The 25,600-nt window shown below is 45.5% G+C and overlaps 2 protein-coding genes across 6 annotated transcripts in view; both read left to right on the plus strand.

Annotated features, from left to right (window-relative positions):
• Cdh1 (cadherin 1) overlaps nucleotides 1–14,671 on the plus strand; it is a 69,395-nt gene extending 54,724 nt beyond the window's left edge. For both annotated transcript variants that reach the window (NM_031334.1, XM_063278314.1), the window contains 11 exon segments: nucleotides 1,395–1,539; nucleotides 2,231–2,406; nucleotides 2,635–2,763; nucleotides 4,032–4,214; nucleotides 5,093–5,337; nucleotides 6,059–6,204; nucleotides 8,420–8,644; nucleotides 8,909–9,136; nucleotides 10,183–10,313; nucleotides 10,982–11,125; nucleotides 12,853–14,671. In NM_031334.1, the coding sequence (NP_112624.1) occupies nucleotides 1,395–1,539; nucleotides 2,231–2,406; nucleotides 2,635–2,763; nucleotides 4,032–4,214; nucleotides 5,093–5,337; nucleotides 6,059–6,204; nucleotides 8,420–8,644; nucleotides 8,909–9,136; nucleotides 10,183–10,313; nucleotides 10,982–11,125; nucleotides 12,853–13,062 (1,962 nt within the window). In that variant the 3' untranslated portion in view covers nucleotides 13,063–14,671.
• A 7,811-nt stretch (nucleotides 14,672–22,482) lies between these two features.
• Nucleotides 22,483–25,600, plus strand: part of Tango6 (transport and golgi organization 6 homolog) — a 187,759-nt gene continuing 184,641 nt past the window's right edge. For 3 of the 4 annotated variants that reach the window (XM_063278042.1, XM_006255568.5, XM_039098139.2), the window contains exon 1: nucleotides 22,483–22,673. In XM_063278042.1, the coding sequence (XP_063134112.1) occupies nucleotides 22,571–22,673 (103 nt within the window). In that variant the 5' untranslated portion in view covers nucleotides 22,483–22,570. The remainder of the gene's footprint in view (nucleotides 22,674–25,600) is intronic. The other variant, NM_001427103.1, reaches the window with a different exon arrangement.

Consider the following 25,600-nt stretch of genomic DNA (forward strand, 5'->3'; position numbering starts at 1 on the left):
CCCAGGAATTGGCTGTGCGATAGTGAAAGGAAATACAGTAGCAAGAAGCAATCCTGGGATGAAGTCTCTGAGGACCCTGCATTCTCAGAGCTCACCCATCGCACCTATACAAAATGGTGGCCATCTCCAGAAACCTCACTTGTATGCCTTAGCCTTTCCTAAGTGACTTCTGACATATACACATACATAACAAAAATTGTAAGATGTTGACTTGGCTCAGAAGATGGCTTAGTTATTTTTTTGTTTTTTGGTTTTTTTTTTTTTTTTTTTGTTTGTTTGTTTTCTTCTTCTTCTTTTTTTTTTTTTGGAGCTGGGGACTGAACCCAGGGCCTTGCGCTTGCTAGGCAAGCGCTCTACCACTGAGCTAAATCCCCAACCCTGATGGCTTAGTTGTTAAGAGCACTGGTTGTTCTTGTAAAGGACCTGAGTTTGGTTCCCCATACTGACACGGTAGCTCATAACCATCTGTAACTCAGGTCCAAGGGGACTCAGTGACTTCCTTAGGTATTAGCTCAGGTATATATATGGTATATATACATACCTGGAGCCAAAATATTCGTGTGTGTGTGTGTGTGTGTGTGTGTGTGTGTGTGTGTGTAAAAGAGAGGGGGTGGGGAATAGAGAAATGGCTTAGCAGGTAAGAACACTGGCTACCCTTTCAAAGGACCTGGTTCAATCTGTAGCACACCCAGCAGCTCAGAACTGCCTGTAACTCCAGTTCCTAAGGATTCAACACTCTCACACAGACATATATGCAGACAAAACACCAGTACACATAAGTAAATAAATATTTTTTTTAAATTGGTGTTCTGCCTGCATGTATGCTTGCACACCAGTAGAGGTTATCAGATCTCATTATAAGTGGTTGGTTATGAGCCACCATGTGGATCCTAGGGATTGAACAAAGGACCTGTAGAATGATCTTAATCTCTGAGCCATCTCTCCAGCCCCAAATAAATCTTTAGAAAAAAAAAAAAAAGTCAACTTGTTCTTGGGGAGAAATTTCTTACCTAGATGATACATATTCTGATAATAACTAGGGTACAAAGCTCACTTCTGAGACTTGGTTGCAGTGTGAACTTAGGGAGGAGGGAGATAATCTATAGATGCCAAATGGAGAGAAATCTCAGGGAAATATTAGACTGGAATGGCCGGAGGGAAAATTACCCCACCTGAAGTAAGTCTATATGTGATAAGTGGGCCATCTGTCTGGTGGTCGTATTCTTTAACTTTGAGACTTAACTCATCATGAGTTCATTAAGTAGCAACACACAGCGGAAAATTCTCACATGAAGGTATTTTAGTAGAAAGAATGGAGGCTAGATAGAGCCACTCTAGCCAGATTCCCTACTCTGGCTCTTCTTCCTAGTAATCCTCACTTGACTCTCTTGCAGCTCTACTCTCATGCTGTGTCATCAAATGGGGAAGCCGTGGAGGATCCCATGGAGATAGTGGTCACAGTCACAGATCAGAATGACAACAGGCCAGAGTTTATCCAGGAGGTCTTTGAGGGATCTGTTGCAGAAGGCGCTCTTCCAGGTAATTTAGTCTCAAGGAACTAAGCATCCAGAAAAACATTGGGTTCTTTAGACCTTGGAGTATGGAATTAGAACTTGAGGACTGAAGTTCAGACACGCTCTTTGAAAGCCACCATGAGGGCTGAGGTGGAGGCATGAGGAGGTAGATATAACATTCTACTTGTTAGACACATATGAGCAAAAACAAAAGAAACCTTCCTAGGTGGTGCATGTATGTAACTCCAGCTCTAGGGGATGTGATGCCATCTTCTGGCCTTTGAGGGCATCTGCAAATGTATATACACAAGTAGTAGTAGTAGTAGTAGTAGTAGTAGTAGTAGTAGTAGTAGTAGTAGTAGTGGTGATGGTGGTGGTGGTGGTGGTGGTGGTGGTGGTGGTGGTGGTGGTGGTGAGGAGGAGGAGAAGAAAAGAAATAAAATAAGAAAGAGAAGGACTTGGTAGAGATATTTTAATTATTGCCAACACCATCTTCCTTTCCTCCTCAGACCACACCTGAATTATAGGCGGTGAAAGTTGAGTTCCCAAACATGGCTGGTTTGGTGTGATGCCCCCTTGACTGGTAGCTTGAAGAGAATTTTTAAAATAACTGTGACAAAGTGTGCTTGTCTCCAAGAGCAGGATTGTTCTGAGTAGTCATGAGCAGATCCCAGTGTAGCAATTGCAGCCCAATTAAGGCTCCTTTCCTTTGACAGGAACCTCCGTGATGCAGGTCTCAGCCACTGATGCAGACGATGACATAAACACCTACAATGCTGCCATCGCCTACACCATCCTCAGCCAAGATCCTGAGCTGCCTCACAAAAACATGTTCACTGTCAACCGGGACACTGGGGTCATCAGTGTGGTCACCTCCGGACTGGACCGAGAGGTCAGGCAGGGCTCAGGAGGTGGTGGAGGGGCTTGAAGGCAAACATACATTAAATCCCATGGACAGACAGCGTAACCCTCTGCTGGGCCTAGTGCTCAGTAGTGTAAGTGGCCCAGCTTTACGTCTAATTCCCTGTGCGGGAGCTCTGTGCCTGAGGGCAGGCGGCCTGGGCAGGGTTTGGGGAGGCAGTTGGAGTGGGTTCTGATTCCCTGTGTTTGGTCTCTGCAGAGTTACCCTACATATACTCTGGTGGTTCAGGCTGCCGACCTTCAAGGCGAAGGCCTAAGCACAACAGCAAAAGCTGTGATCACTGTCAAGGATATTAATGACAACGCTCCCATCTTCAACCCAAGCACGGTAATTCTACAGCTTCTTCGTTTCATGAAAGGTTCTCCATTGCTCACAAGCTAAGTTTTGCCGCTGTTCCCCGGGTGAACCCTTTAGAACCTCTTCCCCAGGACAGTGAATGTGAACTTCAAACTTAGAAACCAACATACCGGAGCAGCTGCTGTCTTTGAAATCCTCTGCCTGGGGCCATTGGCATGGAGTTGTGTATTATTGAAAGCTCCTGATGCGTTCCTGACCTTACTTTTGCATCTTTGTAGTATTAGTGGGTGTTACTTAGTCCTCACATTTTCCCAATTTATATTCCACCCTGTGTTACTGGAGACCTGTCAACACGAAGCAAACAAGTTTTCTAGTCTTGTGGAACGTAGAATTTATAGGAAATATGATTTTAGGGGGAAGGATGATTTATTTGAACCAGATCTTACTGTGTAACCCATCCTGGCCTCCAACTCAACAACATGCCTCCTAAATGTTGGGTTAGAGCTGTAAGATGCCATGGCCAACTTTGTAAGAATTACTGCATGCCAAGTATCAAAATGAATGGGTATCAAATGCATTCAAGGAGAAGGACATGCTTGCTCCCTCTCCTCTCTCTCTTTCCCTCTCTCCCCCCCTCCTTTCTCTCCCTCCCTCTCCCTCCCTATCCCCCACAGAGAGAGAGAGAGAGAGAGAGAGAGAGAGAGAGAGAGAGAGAGAGAGAGAGAACTTAATCAAATTAAATTTTTATAGCCCATGTTAGCAGTTAGGTTTATAATGCCACACTCAGCGTTTCGCCTCGTATTTTACTGAGTGAGTTAGAAGTTGTTATAGTGGTTAGTTTAGTTAACAGGGGCACAAAGAGTGTAGATTCAAAAAGCAGGGTTGACTTTTTTTCCTCTTCTGTCACAATAGACCCCAGGGATGACTGACGCATCTTATTTAATGTTTACTAATAGAGACTAGAGACTGGGTGGGGTTGATTGCAAATGATATACATGTCTTGTAAGCTGACAATGGGACATCAGAGGGACCTTGTAGCCAGGGCCTGGGAAAGCTACTTTAGGTGGGTACAGAAGAGGGTGCCCGGAGCTGCTAGTTCATTTACTGATGGGAAATGAGGACCTAGTCTCAGGACACTTATCTCTATCCTTGGAGGCTCACATGCTTCTCTTGACATCACTCATCCCACCTACTTCTCTAGGGTTGGGTTCAATATGGCTCCCCCCTCCCATATGGCCCTGAGCCTTTGCTTACTGTCATCTGGTCACTAATGACCCGATTTTTCCTTTACTCTTCAGTACCAGGGTCAAGTGCTTGAGAATGAGGTCGGTGCCCGTATTGCCACACTCAAGGTGACTGATGATGATGCCCCCAACACTCCAGCGTGGAATGCTGTGTACACCGTAGTCAATGATCCTGATCATCAGTTCACTGTCATCACAGACCCCAAGACCAACGAGGGCATTCTGAAAACAGCCAAGGTTTGTACGGTGCTTGGTGAATGACATGTCACCAACTGGGGCTCTCTTGTTCCATAATGTCTTCCCATGAGTGGATCAACATGAGCAAGGGAGAGGTCGGGAGTCGAAGGATGGTACCAACCTTCTGGGGCTTGTGGAAACTCTCCTGGCTATTTTGCTGGCTTGTTAGAAGTGAGATCAGTATGGCTCCCTTAAAAATATCCTGAAGCCTGAGGCTAGGCAGTAGAACCTGTGGGTCATGACCCCTTTGGGGGGGGCCCTAAGACCAACAGAAAACAGATATTTACATATGATTCATAACAATAACCAAACTACAGTTATAAAGTAGCAATGAAAATAATTTTATGGTTGGGGGTCACCACAACACGAGGAGCTGTATTAAAAGCTCACAGCATTAGGAAGGTTGGGCTAGAAAGATGATGGATGGCTCGGTGGTTAAGAGCACTTGCTGTTCTGTAGAGGAGCTGGGGTTGGTCCCCACTGCCTACATGGCCAGTCACCGTTGCTGGTAAATCTTTGGAAAATGTCTAAACTGAAAGTGAGGAGGACTTACTGGTGAATTTAGCAAAAGATGCCCTAGGGTATTTAGAGCTTTAATGTCCTCCTCAACAAGTGAGCAGCCGTGTTTGAGGACTACTGTTAACCAGAAGTAGTGTCTGAGCCAGCTGGTGCTGGTGCACACCTTTAATCTCAGGACTTGGGAGGCAGATGCATAGACTTTTGGACGAACCATTTTTATAAGCTTATGTATTTGTTCTGTGGGAGTGGTGGTTGAACACAGGACGACCGTAAACGTGCTGGGTAGCTGTTCTGCCACCGAGCCACACATCCAGTCCATGATATTTTAGTTTTAACTTTGTTTTTCTCCTTTTCTCTAGGGCTTGGATTTTGAGGCCAAGCAGCAGTACATTCTGCACGTGACAGTGGAAAATGAGGAGCCCTTTGAGGGGTCTCTTGTCCCTTCCACAGCCACTGTCACCGTGGATGTGGTAGACGTGAATGAAGCCCCCATTTTTGTGCCTGCGGAGAAGAGAGTCGAGGTGCCTGAGGACTTTGGTGTGGGTCTGGAGATCGCATCTTACACTGCGCGAGAGCCAGACACATTCATGGAACAGAAGATCACGTGAGTAGGATCGTTTGCAATGGTAACATCGAGTGGGGGTTGGTACGTGTACACCTTTTGCTGAGACAGGTTCTCACTAGGTCGTCCTCACTGTCCTGGAACTTGCTTTGTGTAGACCAGGTTGGCCTCAAACTCACAGAGATCCTTCTGGTTCTACCTCCCTAGTTCTGGAACTAAAGGCATGCATCACCATAGCTGAACACTTTGGGTTTTTTGGTACATAATTTAAATATTGTTTATGTAAATATGAGTATATCCATTTGTCATGTAATTATAAAACATTCTAAGGTATGTGTCCACGACAAGGGGGCTGGAGTTTCACTGAAGAATTGTCATTACGTGGGCAGCCAAATGGGTCTCGGGTCCCGGGTATCAAACTCAAGATGTCAGGTTTGGCTATCAGTGCCTTTACCCACTGAGCCACACACACCCCACATCCCATGAACCGCATTATTTACTAAAGGACTGGGGTTCAATTTTCAGCACCAACACGGAGTCTCATAACCATGTGTAACTCCAGTTCCTGGGGATCTGATAGCTCTTCTAACCTCTTGCACTATGTGGTACACATATATACACTCAGGCACCACACATAGATAAAACTATATAAATATATGGCACATTTATAGAGGGGTAACTGTAACAAGTGAAGAGGACCTGGGACCCTCCTCATTCCTTTGTGTTGGCTATATCTACTCTAAGCCACAGCTTGTGTCCTCAGGTATCGGATTTGGAGGGACACTGCCAATTGGCTGGAGATTAACCCAGAGACTGGGGTCATTTCCACTCGGGCTGAGATGGACAGAGAAGATTCGGAGCATGTGAAGAACAGCACGTATACAGCTCTCATCATTGCCACAGATGATGGTATGGACACCGTGTAGTCTGATCTGCATCGTGGCTTGGGCTACCCTCCAGCTTGCTTGCCCCTTTGCCTCTGCCTTATTTGGGGTGGAGTGGGGTAGGGCAGGATAGGGTAGGGTGGGATTTCATTCCTTTTTTTTTTTTTATAGATTTATTTATTTATTATATATGAATACTCTGTAGCTGCCTTCAGTCACACCAGAAAAGGGCATCAGATCATTACAGATGGTTGCAAGCCACCATGTGGTTGCTGGGATTTGAACTCAGGACCTCTGGAAGAGCTGTCAGTGCTCTTAACCACTGAGCCATCTCTCCAGCCCCCCTTTTCTTTTATTATAACAAACAATCATAACATACACAGATTTTGGTAACAAAATTCCAAACTCTAGATTATCCTTCCCTTTTGTCCCTTTCTGTACTTGAAACTCACTCCTTCTTACAGAAACTTGGTCTGTGGTTATGCATTTATTACTTAATTCTTTTTTTTTTTTTTTTAAGGTTTATTTATTTATTATGCATATAACATCCTGCCTGCATACATACCTGCAGGCCAGAAGATCTCATTACAGATGGTTGTGAGCCACCATGTGGTTGCTGGGATTTGAACTCAGGACCTCTGGAAGAGCAGACAGTGCTCTTAACCTCTGAGCCATTTCTCCAGCCCCTACTTAATTCTTATAATCTTCAACTTTTTCATTTCTTTTTGAATTTTATGTGTCTCTTAGGGTTTCATTTCTGTGAAGAGACACCATGACCAAGGCAATTCTTATTTTTTTCTTAAAGATTTATTTATTTATTATATATATATTGAGTACACTGTAGCTGTCTTCAGACACACCAGAAGAGGGCATCGGATCCCATTACAGATGGTTGTGAGCCACCATGTAGTTGCTGGGAATTGAACTCAGGACCCTTGGAAGAGCAGTCAGTGCTCTTAACCACTGAGCCATCTCTCCAGCCCGCAAGGCACCTCTTATAAAGGAAAACATTTATTTGGGGCTGGTTAAGTTTCAGAGATTTAGTGCATTCTTGTCGTGACAGGAAGCCTAGAGGCATGCAGACAGACGTGGTGCTACAGAAGGAGCTGACCCAGAGTTCTACATCTTAATGCAAGGGCAGCCAGGAAGAGACCATCTAATGCAGGCAGACAGGAAGAGGCTCTGGTTATACACTGGGTGGAGCTTAGGCATAGGAGATCTCAAAGCTCACCCCAACAGTGACACAGTTCCTCCAATAAGATCACACCTACCTGAGTAAGGCCACACCTCCTAATAGAGCCTTCCTTTGTAGGCCAAGCATTCAAACGCATGAGTCTATTGGGGCCAAACCTATCCAAACTACCACAATATGTGTGAATTTAGCCTGCATGTATGCCTGCGTTCCTGGTGTCCATAGAGGATGTTCCCCTGGATCTGGAGTTACAGATAGTTATGAGCTGCTATGTGATGAAAACTGAACGTAGGTCTTCTGTAAGACTAAGCATTCTTAGTCACTGAGCCATCTATTCAGACCCTTTTCCTTTTATGGAAATGGGACCACAGTGTTAAGCATAGTCGTGTGTTCTCCACCACGTGGATACCCCAAGATTTTTTTGGAAAAAAAAATTTTTTTTTGAGACATGGTTTCCTGTATCACCCAGGCTAGTTTTGAACTCACCATGTAGCCACGAAAGGCCTTAAAATTGAGGTGACCCTCCCTTCCCTCATGCGTGGTTCTAAGATTCCAAAGAAAGTCTACCTCACTCTGCTTTTCCTTACCTTTTTTTTCCCTTTCTTTTCTTTTTTTCAGAGCTGGGGACCAAACCCAGGGCCTTGTGCTTGCTAGGCAAGCGCTCTACCACTGAGCTAAATCCCCAACCCCTTTTCCTTACTTTCTAATAAGATCTGCGAGAGCCAGGCTTTGGTAGGAGGTTGAGGCAGGGTGATTGTAATTCCAAAGGCAGCATGCTAAGACTTTGTCTCAAAAAACAAACAACAACAACAAAACAGTACCCCCCACCCCCGAATTAAAATGTGTGAGTAATAGACTAGGAAGAGAAGAAAGCTGCCTTTGAAATGAGAAATACACTCATTGTACACAGTGTGCAATAAACTTGTCAGAATTCTGAGACAAGGGCAGAGGCTCTGGTTTGCTCGGAACCTGCTGAGGGATCACAGATAAGCTAAGTCATCATTTGTCACTATCCTTCAGCTGTGACACCCTTTCTGTTTTCTCTTAGGTTCACCCATTGCCACTGGCACAGGGACTCTTCTCCTGGTCCTGTCAGACGTCAACGACAATGCTCCCATCCCAGAACCTCGAAATATGCAGTTCTGCCAGAGAAACCCGAAGCCCCATGTCATCACCATCTTGGATCCAGACCTTCCCCCAAACACATCCCCCTTCACTGCAGAGCTCACCCATGGGGCCAGCGTCAACTGGACCATTGAGTACAATGACGCAGGTGTGAAGGCTCACTGTTTTTAGAGAGGTTCTACCAGTCCCGCTTCACCCTTCCCTTTGATATTCGGCCCTAGTTCCTTACACATCTCATGCACACTCCTATTCCTCTGAGAGACATACTGCACAGTAATATGAGCTCCAAACAGTTCCTTCCCCCAGCACTGGATGCCCAGCACTTTGGTTCCCTAAACATTTTGATCCACTGAGCTATTCATTCTGTCCCCTCCCCTGGTTCCATCGTTTCTTTTTTTTTTCCTTTCCCCAGAACAAGAATCTCTCATTTTGCAACCAAGAAAGGACTTAGAGATTGGCGAATACAAAATCAATCTCAAGCTCTCGGATAACCAGAATAAAGACCAGGTGACCACGTTGGAGGTCCACGTGTGTGACTGTGAAGGGACCGTCAACAACTGCATGAAGGCGATCTCCCTGGAAGCAGGATTACAAGTTCCCGCCATCCTTGGAATCCTGGGAGGGATCCTGGCCCTCCTGAGTAAGTCCAGGTCGCAGGTGCCTCAAAACGGGGAAGGACCATCTGCTAAGAGGAGCTGGTAGTTGGAGTACAGAGCAAACTGGTGATGACGTGGAGTTGGGTGCGGGAGCCTTCTGTCTCTTTGTGCTCCCCTAGATTGAGGACATGCAAGTCACCTGTGCCCCTCAGTAAAGTGGGACTTTAGACCCAGCATTCCTAGCAGGACTCCGCAGAGGCTCCATTTTAAACCAGTCCCCAAGAAATGCTGAGCTGGCAGCAAGGGTATCGCACACTATTCTCGGTAGCATAGTTTAGCGGCCAGTTAACCACCCCCTCTGCATTCCATCCTGGAGGGCAGATGAAAGAGGAAGTAGAGGCCACCTAACTGCAAGTTGTAGATGTCGCCACCACTTGCATCTCGTTGGCTCAAATGTAGCCATACCAAGTTACAAGGAACCCTGGGAGCTCTTGCTCTTAACTGGGTGACGAGAGCCCATGGAATGTCTGGGAGGCAGTGGAGATGGAGGGTCAAGTGAACAATGGTATCTAATCCATGGCTGAAAAATTGAAAGAGAATGGAGATGCTGGAGGGAATCTGTCATTTCTGTCCATAGTCCTTGGTCTGATTTTACCTGGAGAGAGTTCTGGGCTTGGTGCCAATGCCGTGAGGATTTCAATGATCAAGGGTTTGTGGGGATTTTTCGTTTGTTTGCTTTGTTTTATTTTTTAATTGTTTATTGAGAACATACCTGACCTTTTTTTTTTAAATTTTTTTGGGGGGCAGTCGATATGTTTTATTAGACTTGGCTAAAGTGGAAATTCTCCTATCAGATGTTTGAAGCATAAGTGGTATCAGGAGCCAGACGTCACACTTGTTTATTATTTCTGTTGTATTGTTTCTTGAGAAATGGTCTCCTCTGACTGAACATGAGATAGTCTTCATTCAGGTGGCTACCCACCCGCCGCCTGCCTGGTGGTGTAAGACTGTGTGGTTCCGGGATGGCTGCTTCCTCTGCTTTCTTGCCTGTGACTCATCACTTTTCCCTCCCTCCCTTCCCTGTCTCCAGTTCTGATCCTCCTGCTCCTACTGTTTCTACGGAGGAGAACGGTGGTCAAAGAGCCCTTGCTGCCACCAGATGACGATACCCGGGACAATGTGTATTACTATGATGAAGAGGGAGGTGGAGAAGAAGACCAGGTGGGTTTTAAAGATGGAGAACTTCATGTCTGACTGAGGCTACTTCATTGGCTACATGTCTGTCATGTAGGCTACTTCATTCACCCTGCTGTACGGCTATGGAGCACAGACCTCTATGGTCACAAGAATTCCAGACACTCTAGTGTTTGCTGCAGTGTTTGTTGATCACATCGAGGCTCACAACGTCTGTAAATCAGTGAGGACTGCTAATCTCGCAGAATTGAGATGAAAGGCCCTAAGCCGCATCCTGTGCTCAGGTCTGCTGCGTGGGAGCCTCGTGTGAGTTGCAGTAGGAATGCATCACTGCTGTCTTATTGCCTCAAGCCCCTCACATGACAGAGCCCATTGCTGACAGACAGGACACTACTTGCATCGGCTGTGGTGGGGAGGACTAAGTGTTTGCCAAGTGATAACCTGATAATCATGTCCCATGAAACGAGTAGGACACAATAACTTGAGTTCATGCCATCCCCAAGGTCTCCTTTTTCTTTCAGTTTGAGTTAGGAGACTTTTTAATTTGCAAAATGCCATTTTACATACATTTGGTCACTCGGGGGTCATTTGGCGTTTTCCATAGGCACAGTCTGTGATGCCATGAAGCAAACCCTGCCCTGTGCAATGCAGATGCTTCTTTATCACGTGTTGTCATGTTCTGCTCTTCTCTCTAGGACTTTGATTTGAGCCAGCTGCACAGGGGCCTTGATGCCAGACCGGAAGTGATTCGAAATGATGTGGCTCCCACCCTCATGAGCATGCCCCAGTATCGTCCCCGTCCAGCCAATCCTGATGAAATCGGGAACTTCATCGATGAAGTAAGTAGGCAAAACCGTGAGCCAAGGCAAGTGCATCTCTTAACGCAGAACCAAGGAGAAAACCATTCCAGTGAGGAATGTTGCCTTCCTGGGCCTACGTCCCCGAGACAAAAGCAAAGTCTACTTGCAAAGATTTGGTAGACCTAGAAGGGGTTCCAAAGCAAATTTAGTTTGCCTGGGTTCCCTGCTTTCATTACACCTATTTGGGGGAGTGCCGTAGGAGGCCAGAGGCCGCTCAGCAGGTAGGGAAAGCAACCCCCGAGGACCAGGGTGTGGGTCTGAGGCACCAGCATAAAAGGGCCAGCATGGTGGCCTGTTTATTCCAGTGTTCAGATCAGAGCATCTTGAATCGGCCAGCTCTAGGTTCTGCTGGGATTAAAGTGCATACAAATACACACTATACATAGCACACGCAATGTTTCCTAGTTTACCTAAGGCTTATAAAAATAGCACATCATGTAACATATTCAGATATTATTGTATGTGTCAGAAACCTGTTCAGTTCTAATCAAAAAACCTTAAGATAATAGGAGATGCTATGTTCTAGTCTGTTGTGTACACACACACACACACACACACACACACTCTACCATTCTGCTCCATTAACTTGGTGTCTTAGTTATGTTTCTTTTTTCCTTTTGGTTTTTCTTTTTCTTTTTTTCTTATTTTTTTCAGAGCTGGGGACCAAACCCAGGGCCTTGCGCTTGCTAGGCAAGCGCTCTACCACTGAGCCAAATCCCCAACTTCCTTTTGGTTTTTCAAGACAGGGTTCCTCCATGTAGCCCTGGCTATCCTGGAGCTGTTTCTTTAAACCAGCCTGGCTTCAATCTCCGAGCTCCACCTGCTGCTGCCTCCCAAGTGCTGAGATTAAAGGTGTGGGCTGCCACTTCCCAGTATTAGTTACATTGTTAGGGCTGTGCTGAAACACCATGACCAAGGTAACGGACAGAAGAGTCTAATTTGGGGCCCTAGAAGGTTAGAGTCCTTGATGATCATGGCAGGGGGCCTGGCAGTGGGTAGACATGCACAGCTGGAGCAGAAGCTGTGAGCTTGTGCTGTGATCTACAAACAGGAAGCAGAGAGACAGAGACACACACAGAGGCAGAGAGACCGAGAGAGCTAATTGGAAATGACCGGCCTTTTAAAATCTCAAACCCAGGCCACGCCTTTAATCCTTGCAACTCGGGAGGTTGTAAGTATTGGTAATCTCTGAGTTTGAGGCCAACCTGATCTACAGTGGGAGTTCCAGAATGGCCAAGGGCTACATAGAAAAAAAACCTGTCTTGAATTCAAAGGAAAACAGAAAAAACCCACAAGTCTGGCCTCAGTAACACACTTCCTCCAACAAGTCCACACTTCCTAATCCTTCGAAATTTGTCCAACTGGGGACCAGGAATTCAAACACTGTAACCCTGACTGACCTTGAACTATGGAGTAGATGACTTTGAATTAATTTCTGATCCCCCATCTTCACTTCTTAGAATTAACATCTAACAATCCTAGCTTGTCGTCTCTCCTTTGAGGATTTTCTGGGCTGAATTATTATCTATATTTATTAGTGTGACTGTTCTCATCTCTCTTTAGCTCTGTTCAGCCTGGTATCATGATTTGTGCTAGGGTGTGTCTGTGTACACCTTAAAGGGTTAACTACTCCCTGGTTACCTTTTCATGTTTTGGGTGTTGCTGGCCTCAGATGCATAATCTAAATCTGGTGCTCTTCCCTTTAGAACCTGAAGGCAGCGGACAGTGACCCCACAGCGCCCCCTTACGACTCTCTGTTGGTGTTTGACTATGAGGGGAGTGGTTCTGAAGCTGCCTCCCTGAGCTCGCTGAACTCCTCTGAGTCAGATCAGGACCAGGACTACGATTATCTGAACGAATGGGGCAACCGGTTCAAGAAGCTGGCCGATATGTATGGTGGCGGCGAAGAAGACTAGAGAGTCGTTCCTGTGTGGCACCATGGGAGATGCAGAATCATGATGTCAGTGGTCTTTCAGCTCCTTCCCTGACTTTGTAGAAGAGAGACTGATCTGAGAAGTATGCAGATTGCATACTGGTCCCACTCTACCTACCAGTCTGTCTGTGTTAGGAGGGTTTTCACTGGTTGTTGGAATCTTTTTCTAAAATGTTTTTGTTTTTACAGTGCTGTGATGTGATGAACTGTACCCTCTTTTTGTTTTTGTTTTGAGCTATGTTCTGCTCCGGACACACAGCCCCCAAGCCCTTCACCCCTCACTAATTTTTTTACATTGTATACTTTCACTCAATTACCATGTTTATGTTCTGTATTCTAATAGCCACTAAGTTCCTGAATTCTGTTGCCTGGCCCAGGTGCTATTCTGTGACACAGTAGTGCCTGGGCCCTTTTATGGTAAGAGACAGGTTTCTTGGTGTGGGTGCAACTGAGCTGGATAGTGTATGTTTCAAACACCTTTCCTGTGTTCTCTCCCCACCTCCAGAGTGTCTTTACTTATTCAGCTGTGTGTTTGGGGCAGAACAAAAAAATAATGGGACCACTATGCAAGCTGCGAAGATTCTAAGGTGCACACCTGATTCTTAGGCAGATGCCATAGTGAGATATGTTGCTTTGGTTCTCTATCCAATGCTGTGACCGGGACCTGCAGCGAGGTTTTCGGACACCGTGGTTTCTTGCGTTTCTTTCAAACCAGCAGTAAAAAATGGTTTTTTCTGAGAGAGACTGGAGTGCCACCACCAAAGATAGAGGAGAGAAGCCAAGCTTGGGGACAGCAAGCATGCCAGTGAACCTGACCACTGTCATGAGTCATGTGGGTGGCCACATGTCCGTGAACCTGGCCAGTTGGCACACTGATGGTGAGGGTACAAGGAGGCTAGACCTCGTCCCACAAAATTTCTGGAAGAATTAGGGTTGTCTCAGCCAATGTTTCCTAGCTGGAATCCTGTCCATGTATGTGTTCCTGAAGCCCAGGAAATACACCCCTCTAGTGCCTGCTTTTGATGGTAGTTATAGAAAAGACCGGCTGATTTGGACCTGAGTTGCCCAATCTTAAGTACAAATAGAAAACTGAGACTATGCTGGGTGTGTTGGTGCACGCCTTTAATCCCGGCACTCGGGAGGCAGAGACAGTCTCAGATCTCTCTGAGTTCAAGGTCAGCCTGGTATAGTAAGTGAATTCCAGGACAGCCAGGGCTACACAGAAACTCTGTCTTGGAAAACCAAAAAAGAAAACTGAGAATATTAGAGATTGTGCATTTTCTCAGAAAGCAGGAAGAAAACACCACTCTGATGGGAAAAGGGAGGCAAGGCCCTTGAGACTTTTCATTGAAATTGCTGTACTCACATAATTTTGGAAGCAAATGATGACTGCAATCAACTGTGAGAACTGTTGGTTTCTCTGTAGTTTAATTGTCTAATGTTGATAGCGTGCCCTTTGTATGTAGTTTGAGTGTATATGTGTGTGGGTGCTGATAATTTTGTATTTTGTGGGGAGTGGAAAAGGCAAGCAATCGGAACTGTTCTCTAAGATGCATTTTTATGAATTTTATTAAAGAGTTTTGTTAAACTGTTGTGAAGCTCACTTGATTTGACTCTGCCAGGATTCCTAGACAAAAGGACAGAAGTGAGCTCAGCTGGGTTATGGAGTTGGAAGCCTCCAGCAGAAATGTCTTCTCTGTGCTTTGGGGTCCTCTGTGGGGAGGAAATGCTTCCACGGGGTCACCGCTCAGAGCCTTATCCTTGTGGTGTGTGGTGAGAGCAATGAGCACCGAGGCCATTGGGATACAGGGGACATCAGGCTTCCGGGCTGTCTGCGGACATTTTCCAACTGTAATGCAGGCAGTGGTTCTACACCAAGGAAGACAGGCCTCTTCCTAAGCAGTAGGAGTGGCTCATATCCTGGAAGTCCGTTCTCCAAATACACCTAGCTCTACTTAGATGAACAAATGTCTAGGCCCTGATGCTTTCTGGATGGCTCCAATCCATGAGATACTCACACAGGGTGGTTAAACATGGCACTGACAGTGAAATGAGCCAATATGAGCCAGATTAAATTATGGTAAATTTGGGTTTATTGGGAAGCCACTCTCTGAGATCACTGGCCCCAAGTACCAAGACCAGGGAAGTGGTCCCCTGGGGAACAGTGGGTATAGTGGAAGGAGAGAAAAAGAAGGGGGCTATGTGTATAATTCTATCACGTCAGTCCTCATAAAAACTCATAAAGATGGAGAAAAAGAAAAAAACTCATCTTAGAGAATAGTTTCGATTGCTTGCCTTTTCCACTCCCCACAAAATACAAAATTATCAGCACCCACACATGTATTTGTCAGTTCCCTTCTCCTGCCCCTCTTCTCTTGACCTAGGACCTTGCACAGGCCAGACCAGTGCTCTGCCTTTCAGAAACACCCCCAGCTTCTTCGTATGTTGTACTCTTTCATAAATTACATTTTTTACTTTTTAAAAAACCTTAGAGAGAGAGAGAGAGAGAGAGAGAGTGAGAGAGAGAGAGAGAATGAATAGATGAATATATAAGTGCTGGTGCCCATAGAGGGCAGAGGTGTCAGGTCCTCTACAGCTAGTTATAGGTGGTTGGTTATGTGCCACTCTGTGCGCTATGAACTGAAATTGAGTCCTACAAGAGCAGTGTGCACTCAACCGTAGGACCATCCTCTCTACCCTCCCCCCTTTAATGTATATGCTTTTTGTGCTTCTGGAAACTGGACCTGGGATTATAAGCCTGTGTCCGTAGACCCAGATGACATTTGACAATTTCCGGTTGGCGACAGCCGGCAGATTCTGCTGTCAACTGGCGGGATAGTCCTCACAATAAGAAACCGACCAGTCCGGGTTGGAGAGATTGCTCAGTGGTTAGGAGCACTGACTGCTCTTCCAGAGGTACTGAGTTCAATTCCCAGCAACCACATGGTGGCTCACAACCATCTGTAATGGGATCTGATGCCCTCTTCTGGTGTGTCTGAAGAAAGTGACAGTGTACACACACATAAAATAAATAAAAATATTAAAAAAAAAAAAGAAACTGACAAGTCCAAAGATCAGTATACTCCTGTGGAAAAGCCTGGTGATAGGGATATAACTTTTCCCTTACCTTCATACATGAGCAATCTTCTTTTAAGACGGGTGTATGTGTATGTAGAGAACTCTGTGAAAGCCAGGAATAGGCATCAGATCCCCTGGAGCTGGCGGTCACAGGCCTTCAAGGTACTTCTGTCTGTATTATAGGGTGTGTTATAGTGTTTTTCCTTCAGAACCTTATTCCTTGGTAGAGAAGAGTAGTATACCCCTGCACATATTTTTTCTGTCTTGGGTTGAAATGACACGTGTATGGACACCTGATTTAGTCCTTGCCTTGGGTTCTGTTAGGAATATCCCGTGAAGTGGAATTGCTAGGGCATCTGGCTGAGATCCTGACTGTTCTCTTAGGCAACAACAGCAATGTGGTTTTGTAGGAGAAACTTGGGATACAAAGCCTGAAGGGGTGAAGGGCTAAGGATATGGAAAAGGTAATAGGACAATCGTTAACTGTTCAGAAATACATCCTGAGATACCAGGAAAGCAAATGCAGAAATACAGTGACTGGATCCAGGTGAAAGGCCACACGTCCTGCTCCAGAATTTTGTTGTTGTTCATAAAACTACAGCCTGAATCTGCCATGCAGTTCACACTGGTTTTGAACTTGTAATCCTGTTTCAGCTCCTTGAATGCTGGATTACAGCCCTGCATATGCCTATGTTGACTCTGTTCTTTATTCTTTGAAGTTTTGAAGAAGGAACCTAGAAAGAAATCTTATACTAGTGTCCTAGAGTCATTCTGTTACATGTGATAAAATACTAACCAAAAGCTACTCGGGGAGGAAAGGGCTTTTTGGCTCATACTCTCAGGTCATAGTTTGTCCCTGATGGAAGTCAGGGCAGGAACTTGAAGCAAAATCCACGGAGGAAGGGAGCTCATTTGCTAATGGTCAGCTGACTTTGGGGTCTGGGGGAGGAAGCACTTAACTGTGAGGCTCTGGCTAACCTGGAACTTGCTATGTAGATGTAGCTGGCTCCAAACTCCCAGAGGTCTATTTGCCTCTGTCTCTCAATTGCTGGGATTAAAGGTATAGATTACTCATACCTAGGCTTAGCTAGCTTTCTTATCCAGTCCAGGTTTACCAGCTTAGGGATGGTGCTGCCCTCTGTGGGCTGGTCCCTTTCACATTAATCATTTGTCAGACAGTCCCTTATTGTGTTGTCCATAGGTAATTCGACCTGCATCATATTATTTGAGTCTCTAGGTTGTGTCATGTTGACAGAGAAAGCCAATTAGGACATCTGGTCAAATGATATTTGAGTGGTTTCAAGCCATTCAGTGGTGGGCCAAAGATAGTCTTTTCTACACATGAGCTGTGAAGATTAGCTAATGTATCAAGTGCTGCTCAATGGATAAAACTATTGAACTCTTAGAAGAAGGGCAAAGTTTTGCGATGTAGGACTGATTCTCTGAACATGACAGTGGATGCATAAATGACAGAAGAGACAAGTAAGGACTGCAAGTGTAGTTCTGTGGGAGATTGCTAGTCTACATGTCTGAGCTGGGAGATACAGCTGGAAGATAAATGTAAACATTCCAGCTATCACAAATGGCTCTCAAAGATGGTTTCCTCAAGAACCCTTAATGTGCTGGCATCTTTCCTGGAAATTCTGTGCTTGTAAGACAGCCACTGATCCCCTGAAAGCTGTTAGTTTTGTTAGTTCTGAGTTTAGCAAATAGGGGACAAGCAACCCCTGTGAACTTGGATGGTTTGTGCAGCTGTTGCCCCTCAAGTCTTGATAATGGGTTCCTTGTTGGATGATTCAGTCAGTGGAATGAGTTTTACATGAATACTTCGTAGGGTCTATGTTAAACATCCCCAGATGTGTCTTTGCATAGGGTGGGTCTTCTGGATATAGTTCTTGTGAGGATTGGCTGTAATGGATGCCTAACAGTACGTTAGTGGGAAGCTCCCAGATGTAGGTTTGTTTGTTTTCTAATTTCTCTGCCTTTCACATCCTCTTCCTCGCTTTCCTACTCCTCTTCCTTTCCCTCTTCTTCCTCCCCTTCCTTTTCCTCTTTTTCCTCCTCTTCCTTCCCCTCCACTTCCTCCTCTTCCTCCCCTTCCTTTTCCTCTTCTTCCTCCTCATCTTTCTCCTCATCCTTTTGTTGTTCTTTGTTTTTCGAGACAGAGTTTCTCGGTGTAGCCCTGGCTGTCTTGCAACTTGCTCTATAGACCAGAGAGAGATCTTGCCTGCCTCTGCCTCAGAGTGCCAGAATTAAAGGCATGCACCACCACTGCCCAGCTGTTCAATTTCTCTTAGATAGCTTTATGTGTATGGATGCTTTGTTTAATTCCTTTTTAGGTTTTACTGTATGTGTACCTGGTACCTGCGGAGGACAGAAGGCAGCATCGGAGCCTCTAAGATTGAAATTACATGTGGTTGTGAGCCACTCTGTGGGTGCTGGGAACCAAACCTGAGGCCTCTACAAGAGCAACAAATGCTTTTAGCCTTTGACCCATTCCTCTAGCCCTGTTTGTGTTGTTTATTTGCCAAGGTGTCTGCTGGCCTGAAGTTTACCAAGTAGATTAAACTTCTGGCCAGCTAGCTCCAGGGATCCAGTGTGCACACCAGCTTTTTCTAGCTTTTTTTCTAGCGTGGGTTTTAGGAATTAAACTTTTTCTTTTGATTGTGAGACAAGCCCTTACTGACTCAACATCCCTTCCATTCCCCCCCCCCCCCCCCCCCCCCCCGAGCTGGGGACCGAACCCAGGGCCTTGCGCTCGCTAGGCAAGCACTCTACCGCTGAGCTAAATCCCCAACCCCTCCTTTTTTTTTTTTAATTAAAAAATTACATTTGTTTGTGGGTATGATTTACTTGGTATGTGTATAGTTCGGTGGTTGTGCATGAGGAAGTCATAGGACCCTGTCAGCATCAGGGAGTCAGTTTTCTCAGTCTCAGGGATAAAACTCAAGTTTTATGTCAGACATAGTGGCAACCATCTTTGTCTGATGAGCCATCCTGCCCACCCACCCCCTCTTTGGGAGACAGGTAACCCTGACTGGTCTTGAACTCTATGAAGATCAGCTCAGGCAATCTGTCTTACCCTGCCTCACTAAATTGAACAACCTTCAATCACTTTTAGTAATTTCCCCCAGGATGAATTTGTGCGTATACCACGGGAAAGTCGTCTAGTTCTGTGAGCCTGGGAGGGAATGTATACATGAAAACATTATGATAACGTTCAAGGTTGTGTATTTCTCCATCAAAAACATCTCACCACGTACAGATGTCCACAGGAGCCAGGCAGTGGTGGTCTTTAGTTCTCTCTCTCTCTCTCTCTCTCTCTCTCTCTCTCTCTCTCTCTCTGTGTGTGTGTGTGTGTAATATATCCTGATTTTCCCACCTTTGCATCCTGTGTGTGTGTCCACAGAATTTGAAGAAGAGATGGTGACGAAGAATGAAGAGTCACTTACGGGGTTGGGGATTTAGCTCAGCGGTAGAGCGCTTGCCTAGCGAGTGCAAGGCCCTGGGTTCGGTCCCCAGCTCCGGGGGGTGGGGGGAGGGGGGGGAAGAGTCACTTACATTCAGTAAACATTTTCCCCTGTGAAAAATCTTGCCTGTAATTGTTACAGCTCTGAGGAGAAAGATATCCTAGCAGTAGGGAGCCAAGGAGAGCCACAAGGTTATACAACATAACAAACCTCACACAGAAGATTTATTGGGGAAGGAGGGATGAGGGTAGCTGCCTCTGCTCGGGAATAAGGAAGTGAGCAGCAGAGGGAAGTGAGCAGGAGGCTCCCTCTCTTGGGGGAAGTGGGGACTCTGGGGATTTCGAGTTCAGGGATTGGTGAGTTTTCAAACCAGGAAGTGAATTCAGACCTTTTTCATTGGCAGTGACTGACAATGTTTCCTTTAAACTTCTCTCAGTATCCTTGTGACTAGGTTTCCTTTTCATTTTAGAGTGGAGAGTGGATGGATTAAGGTCGGAACCCAGAGGAACCCGATAGACCACGAGGGGGCAGACCTAGCTAGCTCAGGAGTAAGTTGAACAGAAAGCTTGACTGAGACTACACCTGGGGCAGTTCTGCTCAACACGTTTAGCCATTAATTTGATGGGGGCAGAGTCAACCATGCTTCATCCCAGTGTGCCCCAGGGAGGGTTGAGGAACATTTTACACAGTAGATCTTCACTGAGTAGATGAGAAGTGGCAGTGATAGAAGGCCGTGATTGGTGTTTTGTTTTTTAAAGATGTATTTATTTATTTATTTATTTCGTGTATGTGAGTACACTGTCGCTGTCTTCAGACACACCAGAAGAGGGCCTCAGATCCCCATTACAGATGGTTGTGAGCCGCTGTGTAGTTCTTGGGAATTGAACTCAGGACCTCTGGAAGAGCAGTCAGTGCTCTTAACCGCTGAGCCATCTCTCCAGCCTGTGATTGGGGTTTGATGGGTTTCCTTTTCCTTTTCTTCGACCTGCTTCAGCCTCCTGCGTGCAGTGATGGGTGTTTACTGGGGAGGGGCAGATGTGCTAAAGATTGAATTCCCAAAAGCATCCACCTAGGGCAGGAGGAGGACCAGTAGAAAGGATAAAGGTGGACAGTGGGTGCAATGGGCTGGGGTGGGTATGGGGGGGGATATAAGCAAAGGACAATTGTGTATGTGGGGTAAAAATGTCACAATGATTTATTCCTTATGCTAACTAAAAATAATTTTTAAAAATACTAACATTGGGCCAGGCACGGTGGCACATGTCTTTAGATGAATCTCTATGAGTTGGAGGTCACCCTGGTCTGCAAATCAAGTTCTAGGACTGCCAGGGCTATTACACTACAAAATCCTGTCTCATAAAACAAACAAAACAATAAAAAAAATTCCAAACAAACAAACAAACAATATTGACCTGAGATCTGTGACTGTACCATCAGGAATTATGGAGGTGAAGAAAACCTTTTGATGATTATCTGAATCTCAGACGTAGTTTTATTTCCATATAACACGATAGGAGGTTATGCTTTTGGTATAAAGTGGATCTTCTAGTAATGCACCAGCCATACAAAGAGGACGAAGAGGACCATTAGTTACTAAGGACCTCTCCAGGCCTCAGCACTGGCGATGCCACTGCAGTTTATTGCAGAGAGCATGCACTAGAGTCTCTGGCTCTGATCTCCATCGCCCAACCAACAAAACCAACATACACGGATGGGGCTGTTTGCAGCTGTCTCATCCCCAGAGCATGAGTGTGTGCATATTTATTTTAAAAAAGAATTATTTTATTTTATAGTTATGAGTGTTTGGCTGGCATGTGTGTCTGTGCCCCACAAGTGTGGCTGGTCGTCTTGGAGGCCAGAAGAGGGTATCCCCTAGAATTGGAGTAATACATGTGGCTTATGAGAATTAAACCTGGGTCTTCTACAAGAACTGGGAATACTCTAAACCACTGATCCAGCTCTCTCTCGCCCCGTGTATATTTATTTTTAAGTGTCACAAAAGGAAATAATAATACTAAGTTGAATATTTTTTGTTATTGTTGCTTTTGAGGACGAAGTTATGAACACATGGTCTTGTCACCTCAGCTTCCCTGAATGCTGATGTCACAGGTGTGAGCTTCTCTTTCAGGCTCTATGTACATCTGTGAACCTTATTTTATTGTGTTTCATTTAGTACTTGAAAATTTTCATAGTGAAATGTGTATTATTTTTACAAGAAACTATTTCTGTTCACTCCCCCCACCCCCACCCCCCGTCTGGGTTGAAGTACTAAGAACTGATCTCATGATCTTGTGCTGTTACTGGATAACATTTCTAGCCCTTAATAGCCTTGAAACGGTTTCACTAAGCTGCCTTCGCTACTTTTGAACATGTGATCCTCCCTCTATAGCCTCTATAGCAGCTGAGGTTCGAAGCATGGGTCACCACGCAAGACTACTTGTGTTCTTTCTTTTTCTATTTTTGAGTCAGGGACTCTCAGGGTTTCTGACTGGCCTTGAGCTTGGTATGTAGACCAGGTGGCCTCTGCTTCTAAGTACTAGGTTTGAAAAAATGCGTGTCACCACATAGGTCCTTTATTTTATCTTTTCTATAGAAGTTAATTATATTTTCTTTTAAAAATATTTTGTAATGCTTGTGCGTGCATGCGTATACATACGAGGTACTGGACCTGAGTTTGCACTGGTATCCGATATGGATGCTGGGAATTAAACTGGGGCGCTCTGCGAGAACAACACAAGAAACTGTATTTTGTTTCTCACACTCAGAGTAAAGGAAACCAGAAAAAACGGTTCGAAGGGGGCGTTCCAGACAGAGCAGGCCCCGCCCCAGGTTTGGGCCCCGCCCTCCATCAGAGGGCACGCCTCCCGCCACATCCAAAATGGCGGCCGCGCTGGTCCACTGTAGTGTCTGAGCGTATCGCAAGTGGCTAGCTCCACTCCAATCATGGCGGCCTCCGTTCAGGCGGCGGCTGCGCCGAGTGGCGTTCTGGGGACATGTGGTTTGGAGCAGATTCTGGAAGCGCTGAAGCTGCTGCTGAGCCCGGGAGGTGAGAGGATGAATCTCGGCGCGGGGCCGGACCCGAGGCTCGCGGGGTCGCGGGTCTCCTAGGCTCGCCCTGGCTGCCACCGCATGTTCCACTCAGGCCCTCCCGGGAACTCCATCCCACTCCCGGGAGCGTTTGGGCCTTGTGCAGTCTCACTTAAAACTTAAGGAAACGAAAGCTCCAGGAGAGCTTTTGGTCGGTTGAATGCTGTTGCTGGCTGAGGTCCGTTGAGCACCTCAAGGACCAGCAGCTCCGGTCCACTGTTTGCTCCAGCGCAGCGCTGACATAGGGACTGGAGACACCTTCAGACAGGTGTAATGTGATGACCCAACCGCTTGAGGGCTCCTGGTGTGCTTGAGATTTGTATAAAATGCCAAGTGACCAGAGATGCTGAGCAGGGACATTTTTAGCTGAATTTGAGGAAGATTTTTAAGGGTTTCCATTTTGGTATCAGAGATGCACAGTCACCTTTAATCTCGTGTTGAGTTCCCAATTTAATATTTGAAGGGACCTTGGGGATAGTGAAACCTTGCATTCTCTCTTACTGTTGAGTCTCTATTTGTGGTGATTTGACTGCTTCTGTCTCTCAAATGCTGGGATGAAAGGCAAGCACCACCATTCACGCCCCCACCCCTTTTTCTTTAGACAGTATATCATCACTCTATAGTTAAGGTATGTCCTGGAACTCACACTCCAAATCACGTGGTTATATTAGGGGAAGACTTAGAACTCAGTTCTGCTTGATCTCCTTGTCAGACTAAGGCAGATTATCCAGAATGGAACTTCTTTTTTTTTTTTTTTTTGGTTCTTTTTTTTTTTTTTTCGGAGCTGGGGACCGAACCCAGGGCCTTGCGCTTCCTAGGCAAGCGCTCTACCACTGAGCTAAATCCCCAACCCCCAGAATGGAACTTCTGATGGCATCTGGAAATGTAGAAGGGTATAAGAAAATAGGATCCTACTTACAAAACAGCAAGTATGGGTGTGTGTGTAGAATTTCAAGGTAAAGGCACACGTACAATCATGAGGTGAACACTCAGTCTCAAATGTCGACCCCCAAACTACAGCTGCAAACATTACACCATACTGGTGGGACGTGAAAAGAAAATAGTGGTAGGTGATTGCCTAAGTGCCAATCCCCATAGTAGTCCATTTATGTGTATATCATCTAGTCCCCACAGCAGTCTCATCAGAGAAGTATTAATAGCATTCATTTTTGCAGAGGAAGGAACCAAGGCTCACGTACATTGTAAATTGCCTAAAGTAAAACAAACACGTGTCAAAGCTCAGTTCCTTAACTAAAAGCATTGTAAATATACTGTCATGCCCCAGTTAAGAAGCAATGGCAGGATACATATTTTATTTATTAATCCTATGTGTGTATGTGTGTGTGAGTGCGCGTGTGTGCACGCACACCTATTTCTATGAGTGAGTGTATGTGTATTGTGTACATACAGTAGCCCACAGAGGCCAGAGGAGGGTGTCAGATTATCTGGAACTGGAGTTACAGGCAGTTGTGACCTGAATCCCAGTCCCCCCCCCCCCCCAGTGCAGAAAGTGATCTTACCCAATGAACCATCCCTCCAGCTTCCATATTAAAAAAAACAAGGTTTATTTTATTTTTAATAATGTGTATGTGTGGGTATGTACACGTGAGTACAGTTATCCTGAGAGACCAGAAGTGTCAGATCCCCCTGGGGCTGGAGTTACAGGCAGTTGTGAAGCATCTGACACGGGTGCCAAGAGCTGAACTTTGTTTTCTTTTCTGTTTTTTTTTTTAAACTTATTAATGGACAGATTCCTTGCAGTTTTAGCTATTAGGTTGATTGGGTTTTGGATTTTTTTTTTCCTGTTTGGGATAGAGTCTCACATTACCCATAATTACTAAGGGTGTTCTTGAATTCCTCTACTGTATTATGAACTGAATTTCTGATTCTTTTACCACTGTCAGCTGAATGCTGGGATTATAGGCCTGCACCGTCATACGTGGTGTATGTAATGCCGGAGCATCAAACCTAGGGCATCTTGCCTGCTGGGCAGTCTACTGCCGAACTACAGCTGCACCATTGTTCAGTTTCTGTCCTTTCAGGGCAGGGTCTAGCACTGTAGCCCAGGCTGGCTTCAAACTCAAGACAGCCCTACTGCTGCAGACTTCCTAATGCTTGGGTTACAGGCAGGTACCACTGTTTCTGGCTAGAGAACAAGGTTAAAAAAAGCAACACTTAGACGCAGTTATTACAAAAGACATATAATCCCTGTGGAAGGCCCCCTCTAACCTCTTAGAGTATGGGGGTGACTCATATACACACACCATTTAACTCACATGAATCCAAGCTCTCCTGTTTGAAAGGGAATAAGTAGTGTGCTAAAATTCTTCGTTTTTAAAGATTTGTGAAATTTTTACTTATATGTATGTTTGTGTGTCTTTGTGTATGTGCATGTGTGTGGGTGTCCATGGAGACCAGAAGAGGGCATTAAATCTTTTGGAAATGGAGTTATATGAGGTTGTGAACCCCTTTATGTGGGTACTGGGAACTAGATTCTGGCTCCGAGAGAGAGAGAGAGAGAGAGCACTGAGTGCTCTCAGCCACTAGCTGTCTCTCCAGCCCCTAAAACTATACTCTGTTGTATTAGTAGACTGTTGGATAGTGTGTGGATCTGGATGCTGTTTTTTCTTTTCCCTCTTTTTTCTTTTAATTTTTATTTATTTATTTATTTATTTATTTATTTATTTATTTATTTATTTGTAATGACTTTTTAAAGAGAAGGTTTCATGTTATAGCCCAGGCTGGCCTGGGACTATATGGGTAGTCCAGGCTGGACTCAAACTGGGGACAATAACTGCCTCAGCCTCCTGAGTACTGAGGTTGCAGGTGTGCACCACAAGGGGACTGCTGTGTTCTTTCGTGTTGGTGTTGGGGATCAAACCCAAG

The sequence above is a fragment of the Rattus norvegicus genome, chromosome 19 (assembly GCF_036323735.1).
Source record: "Rattus norvegicus strain BN/NHsdMcwi chromosome 19, GRCr8, whole genome shotgun sequence".
Taxonomy (NCBI): domain Eukaryota; kingdom Metazoa; phylum Chordata; class Mammalia; order Rodentia; family Muridae; genus Rattus; species Rattus norvegicus.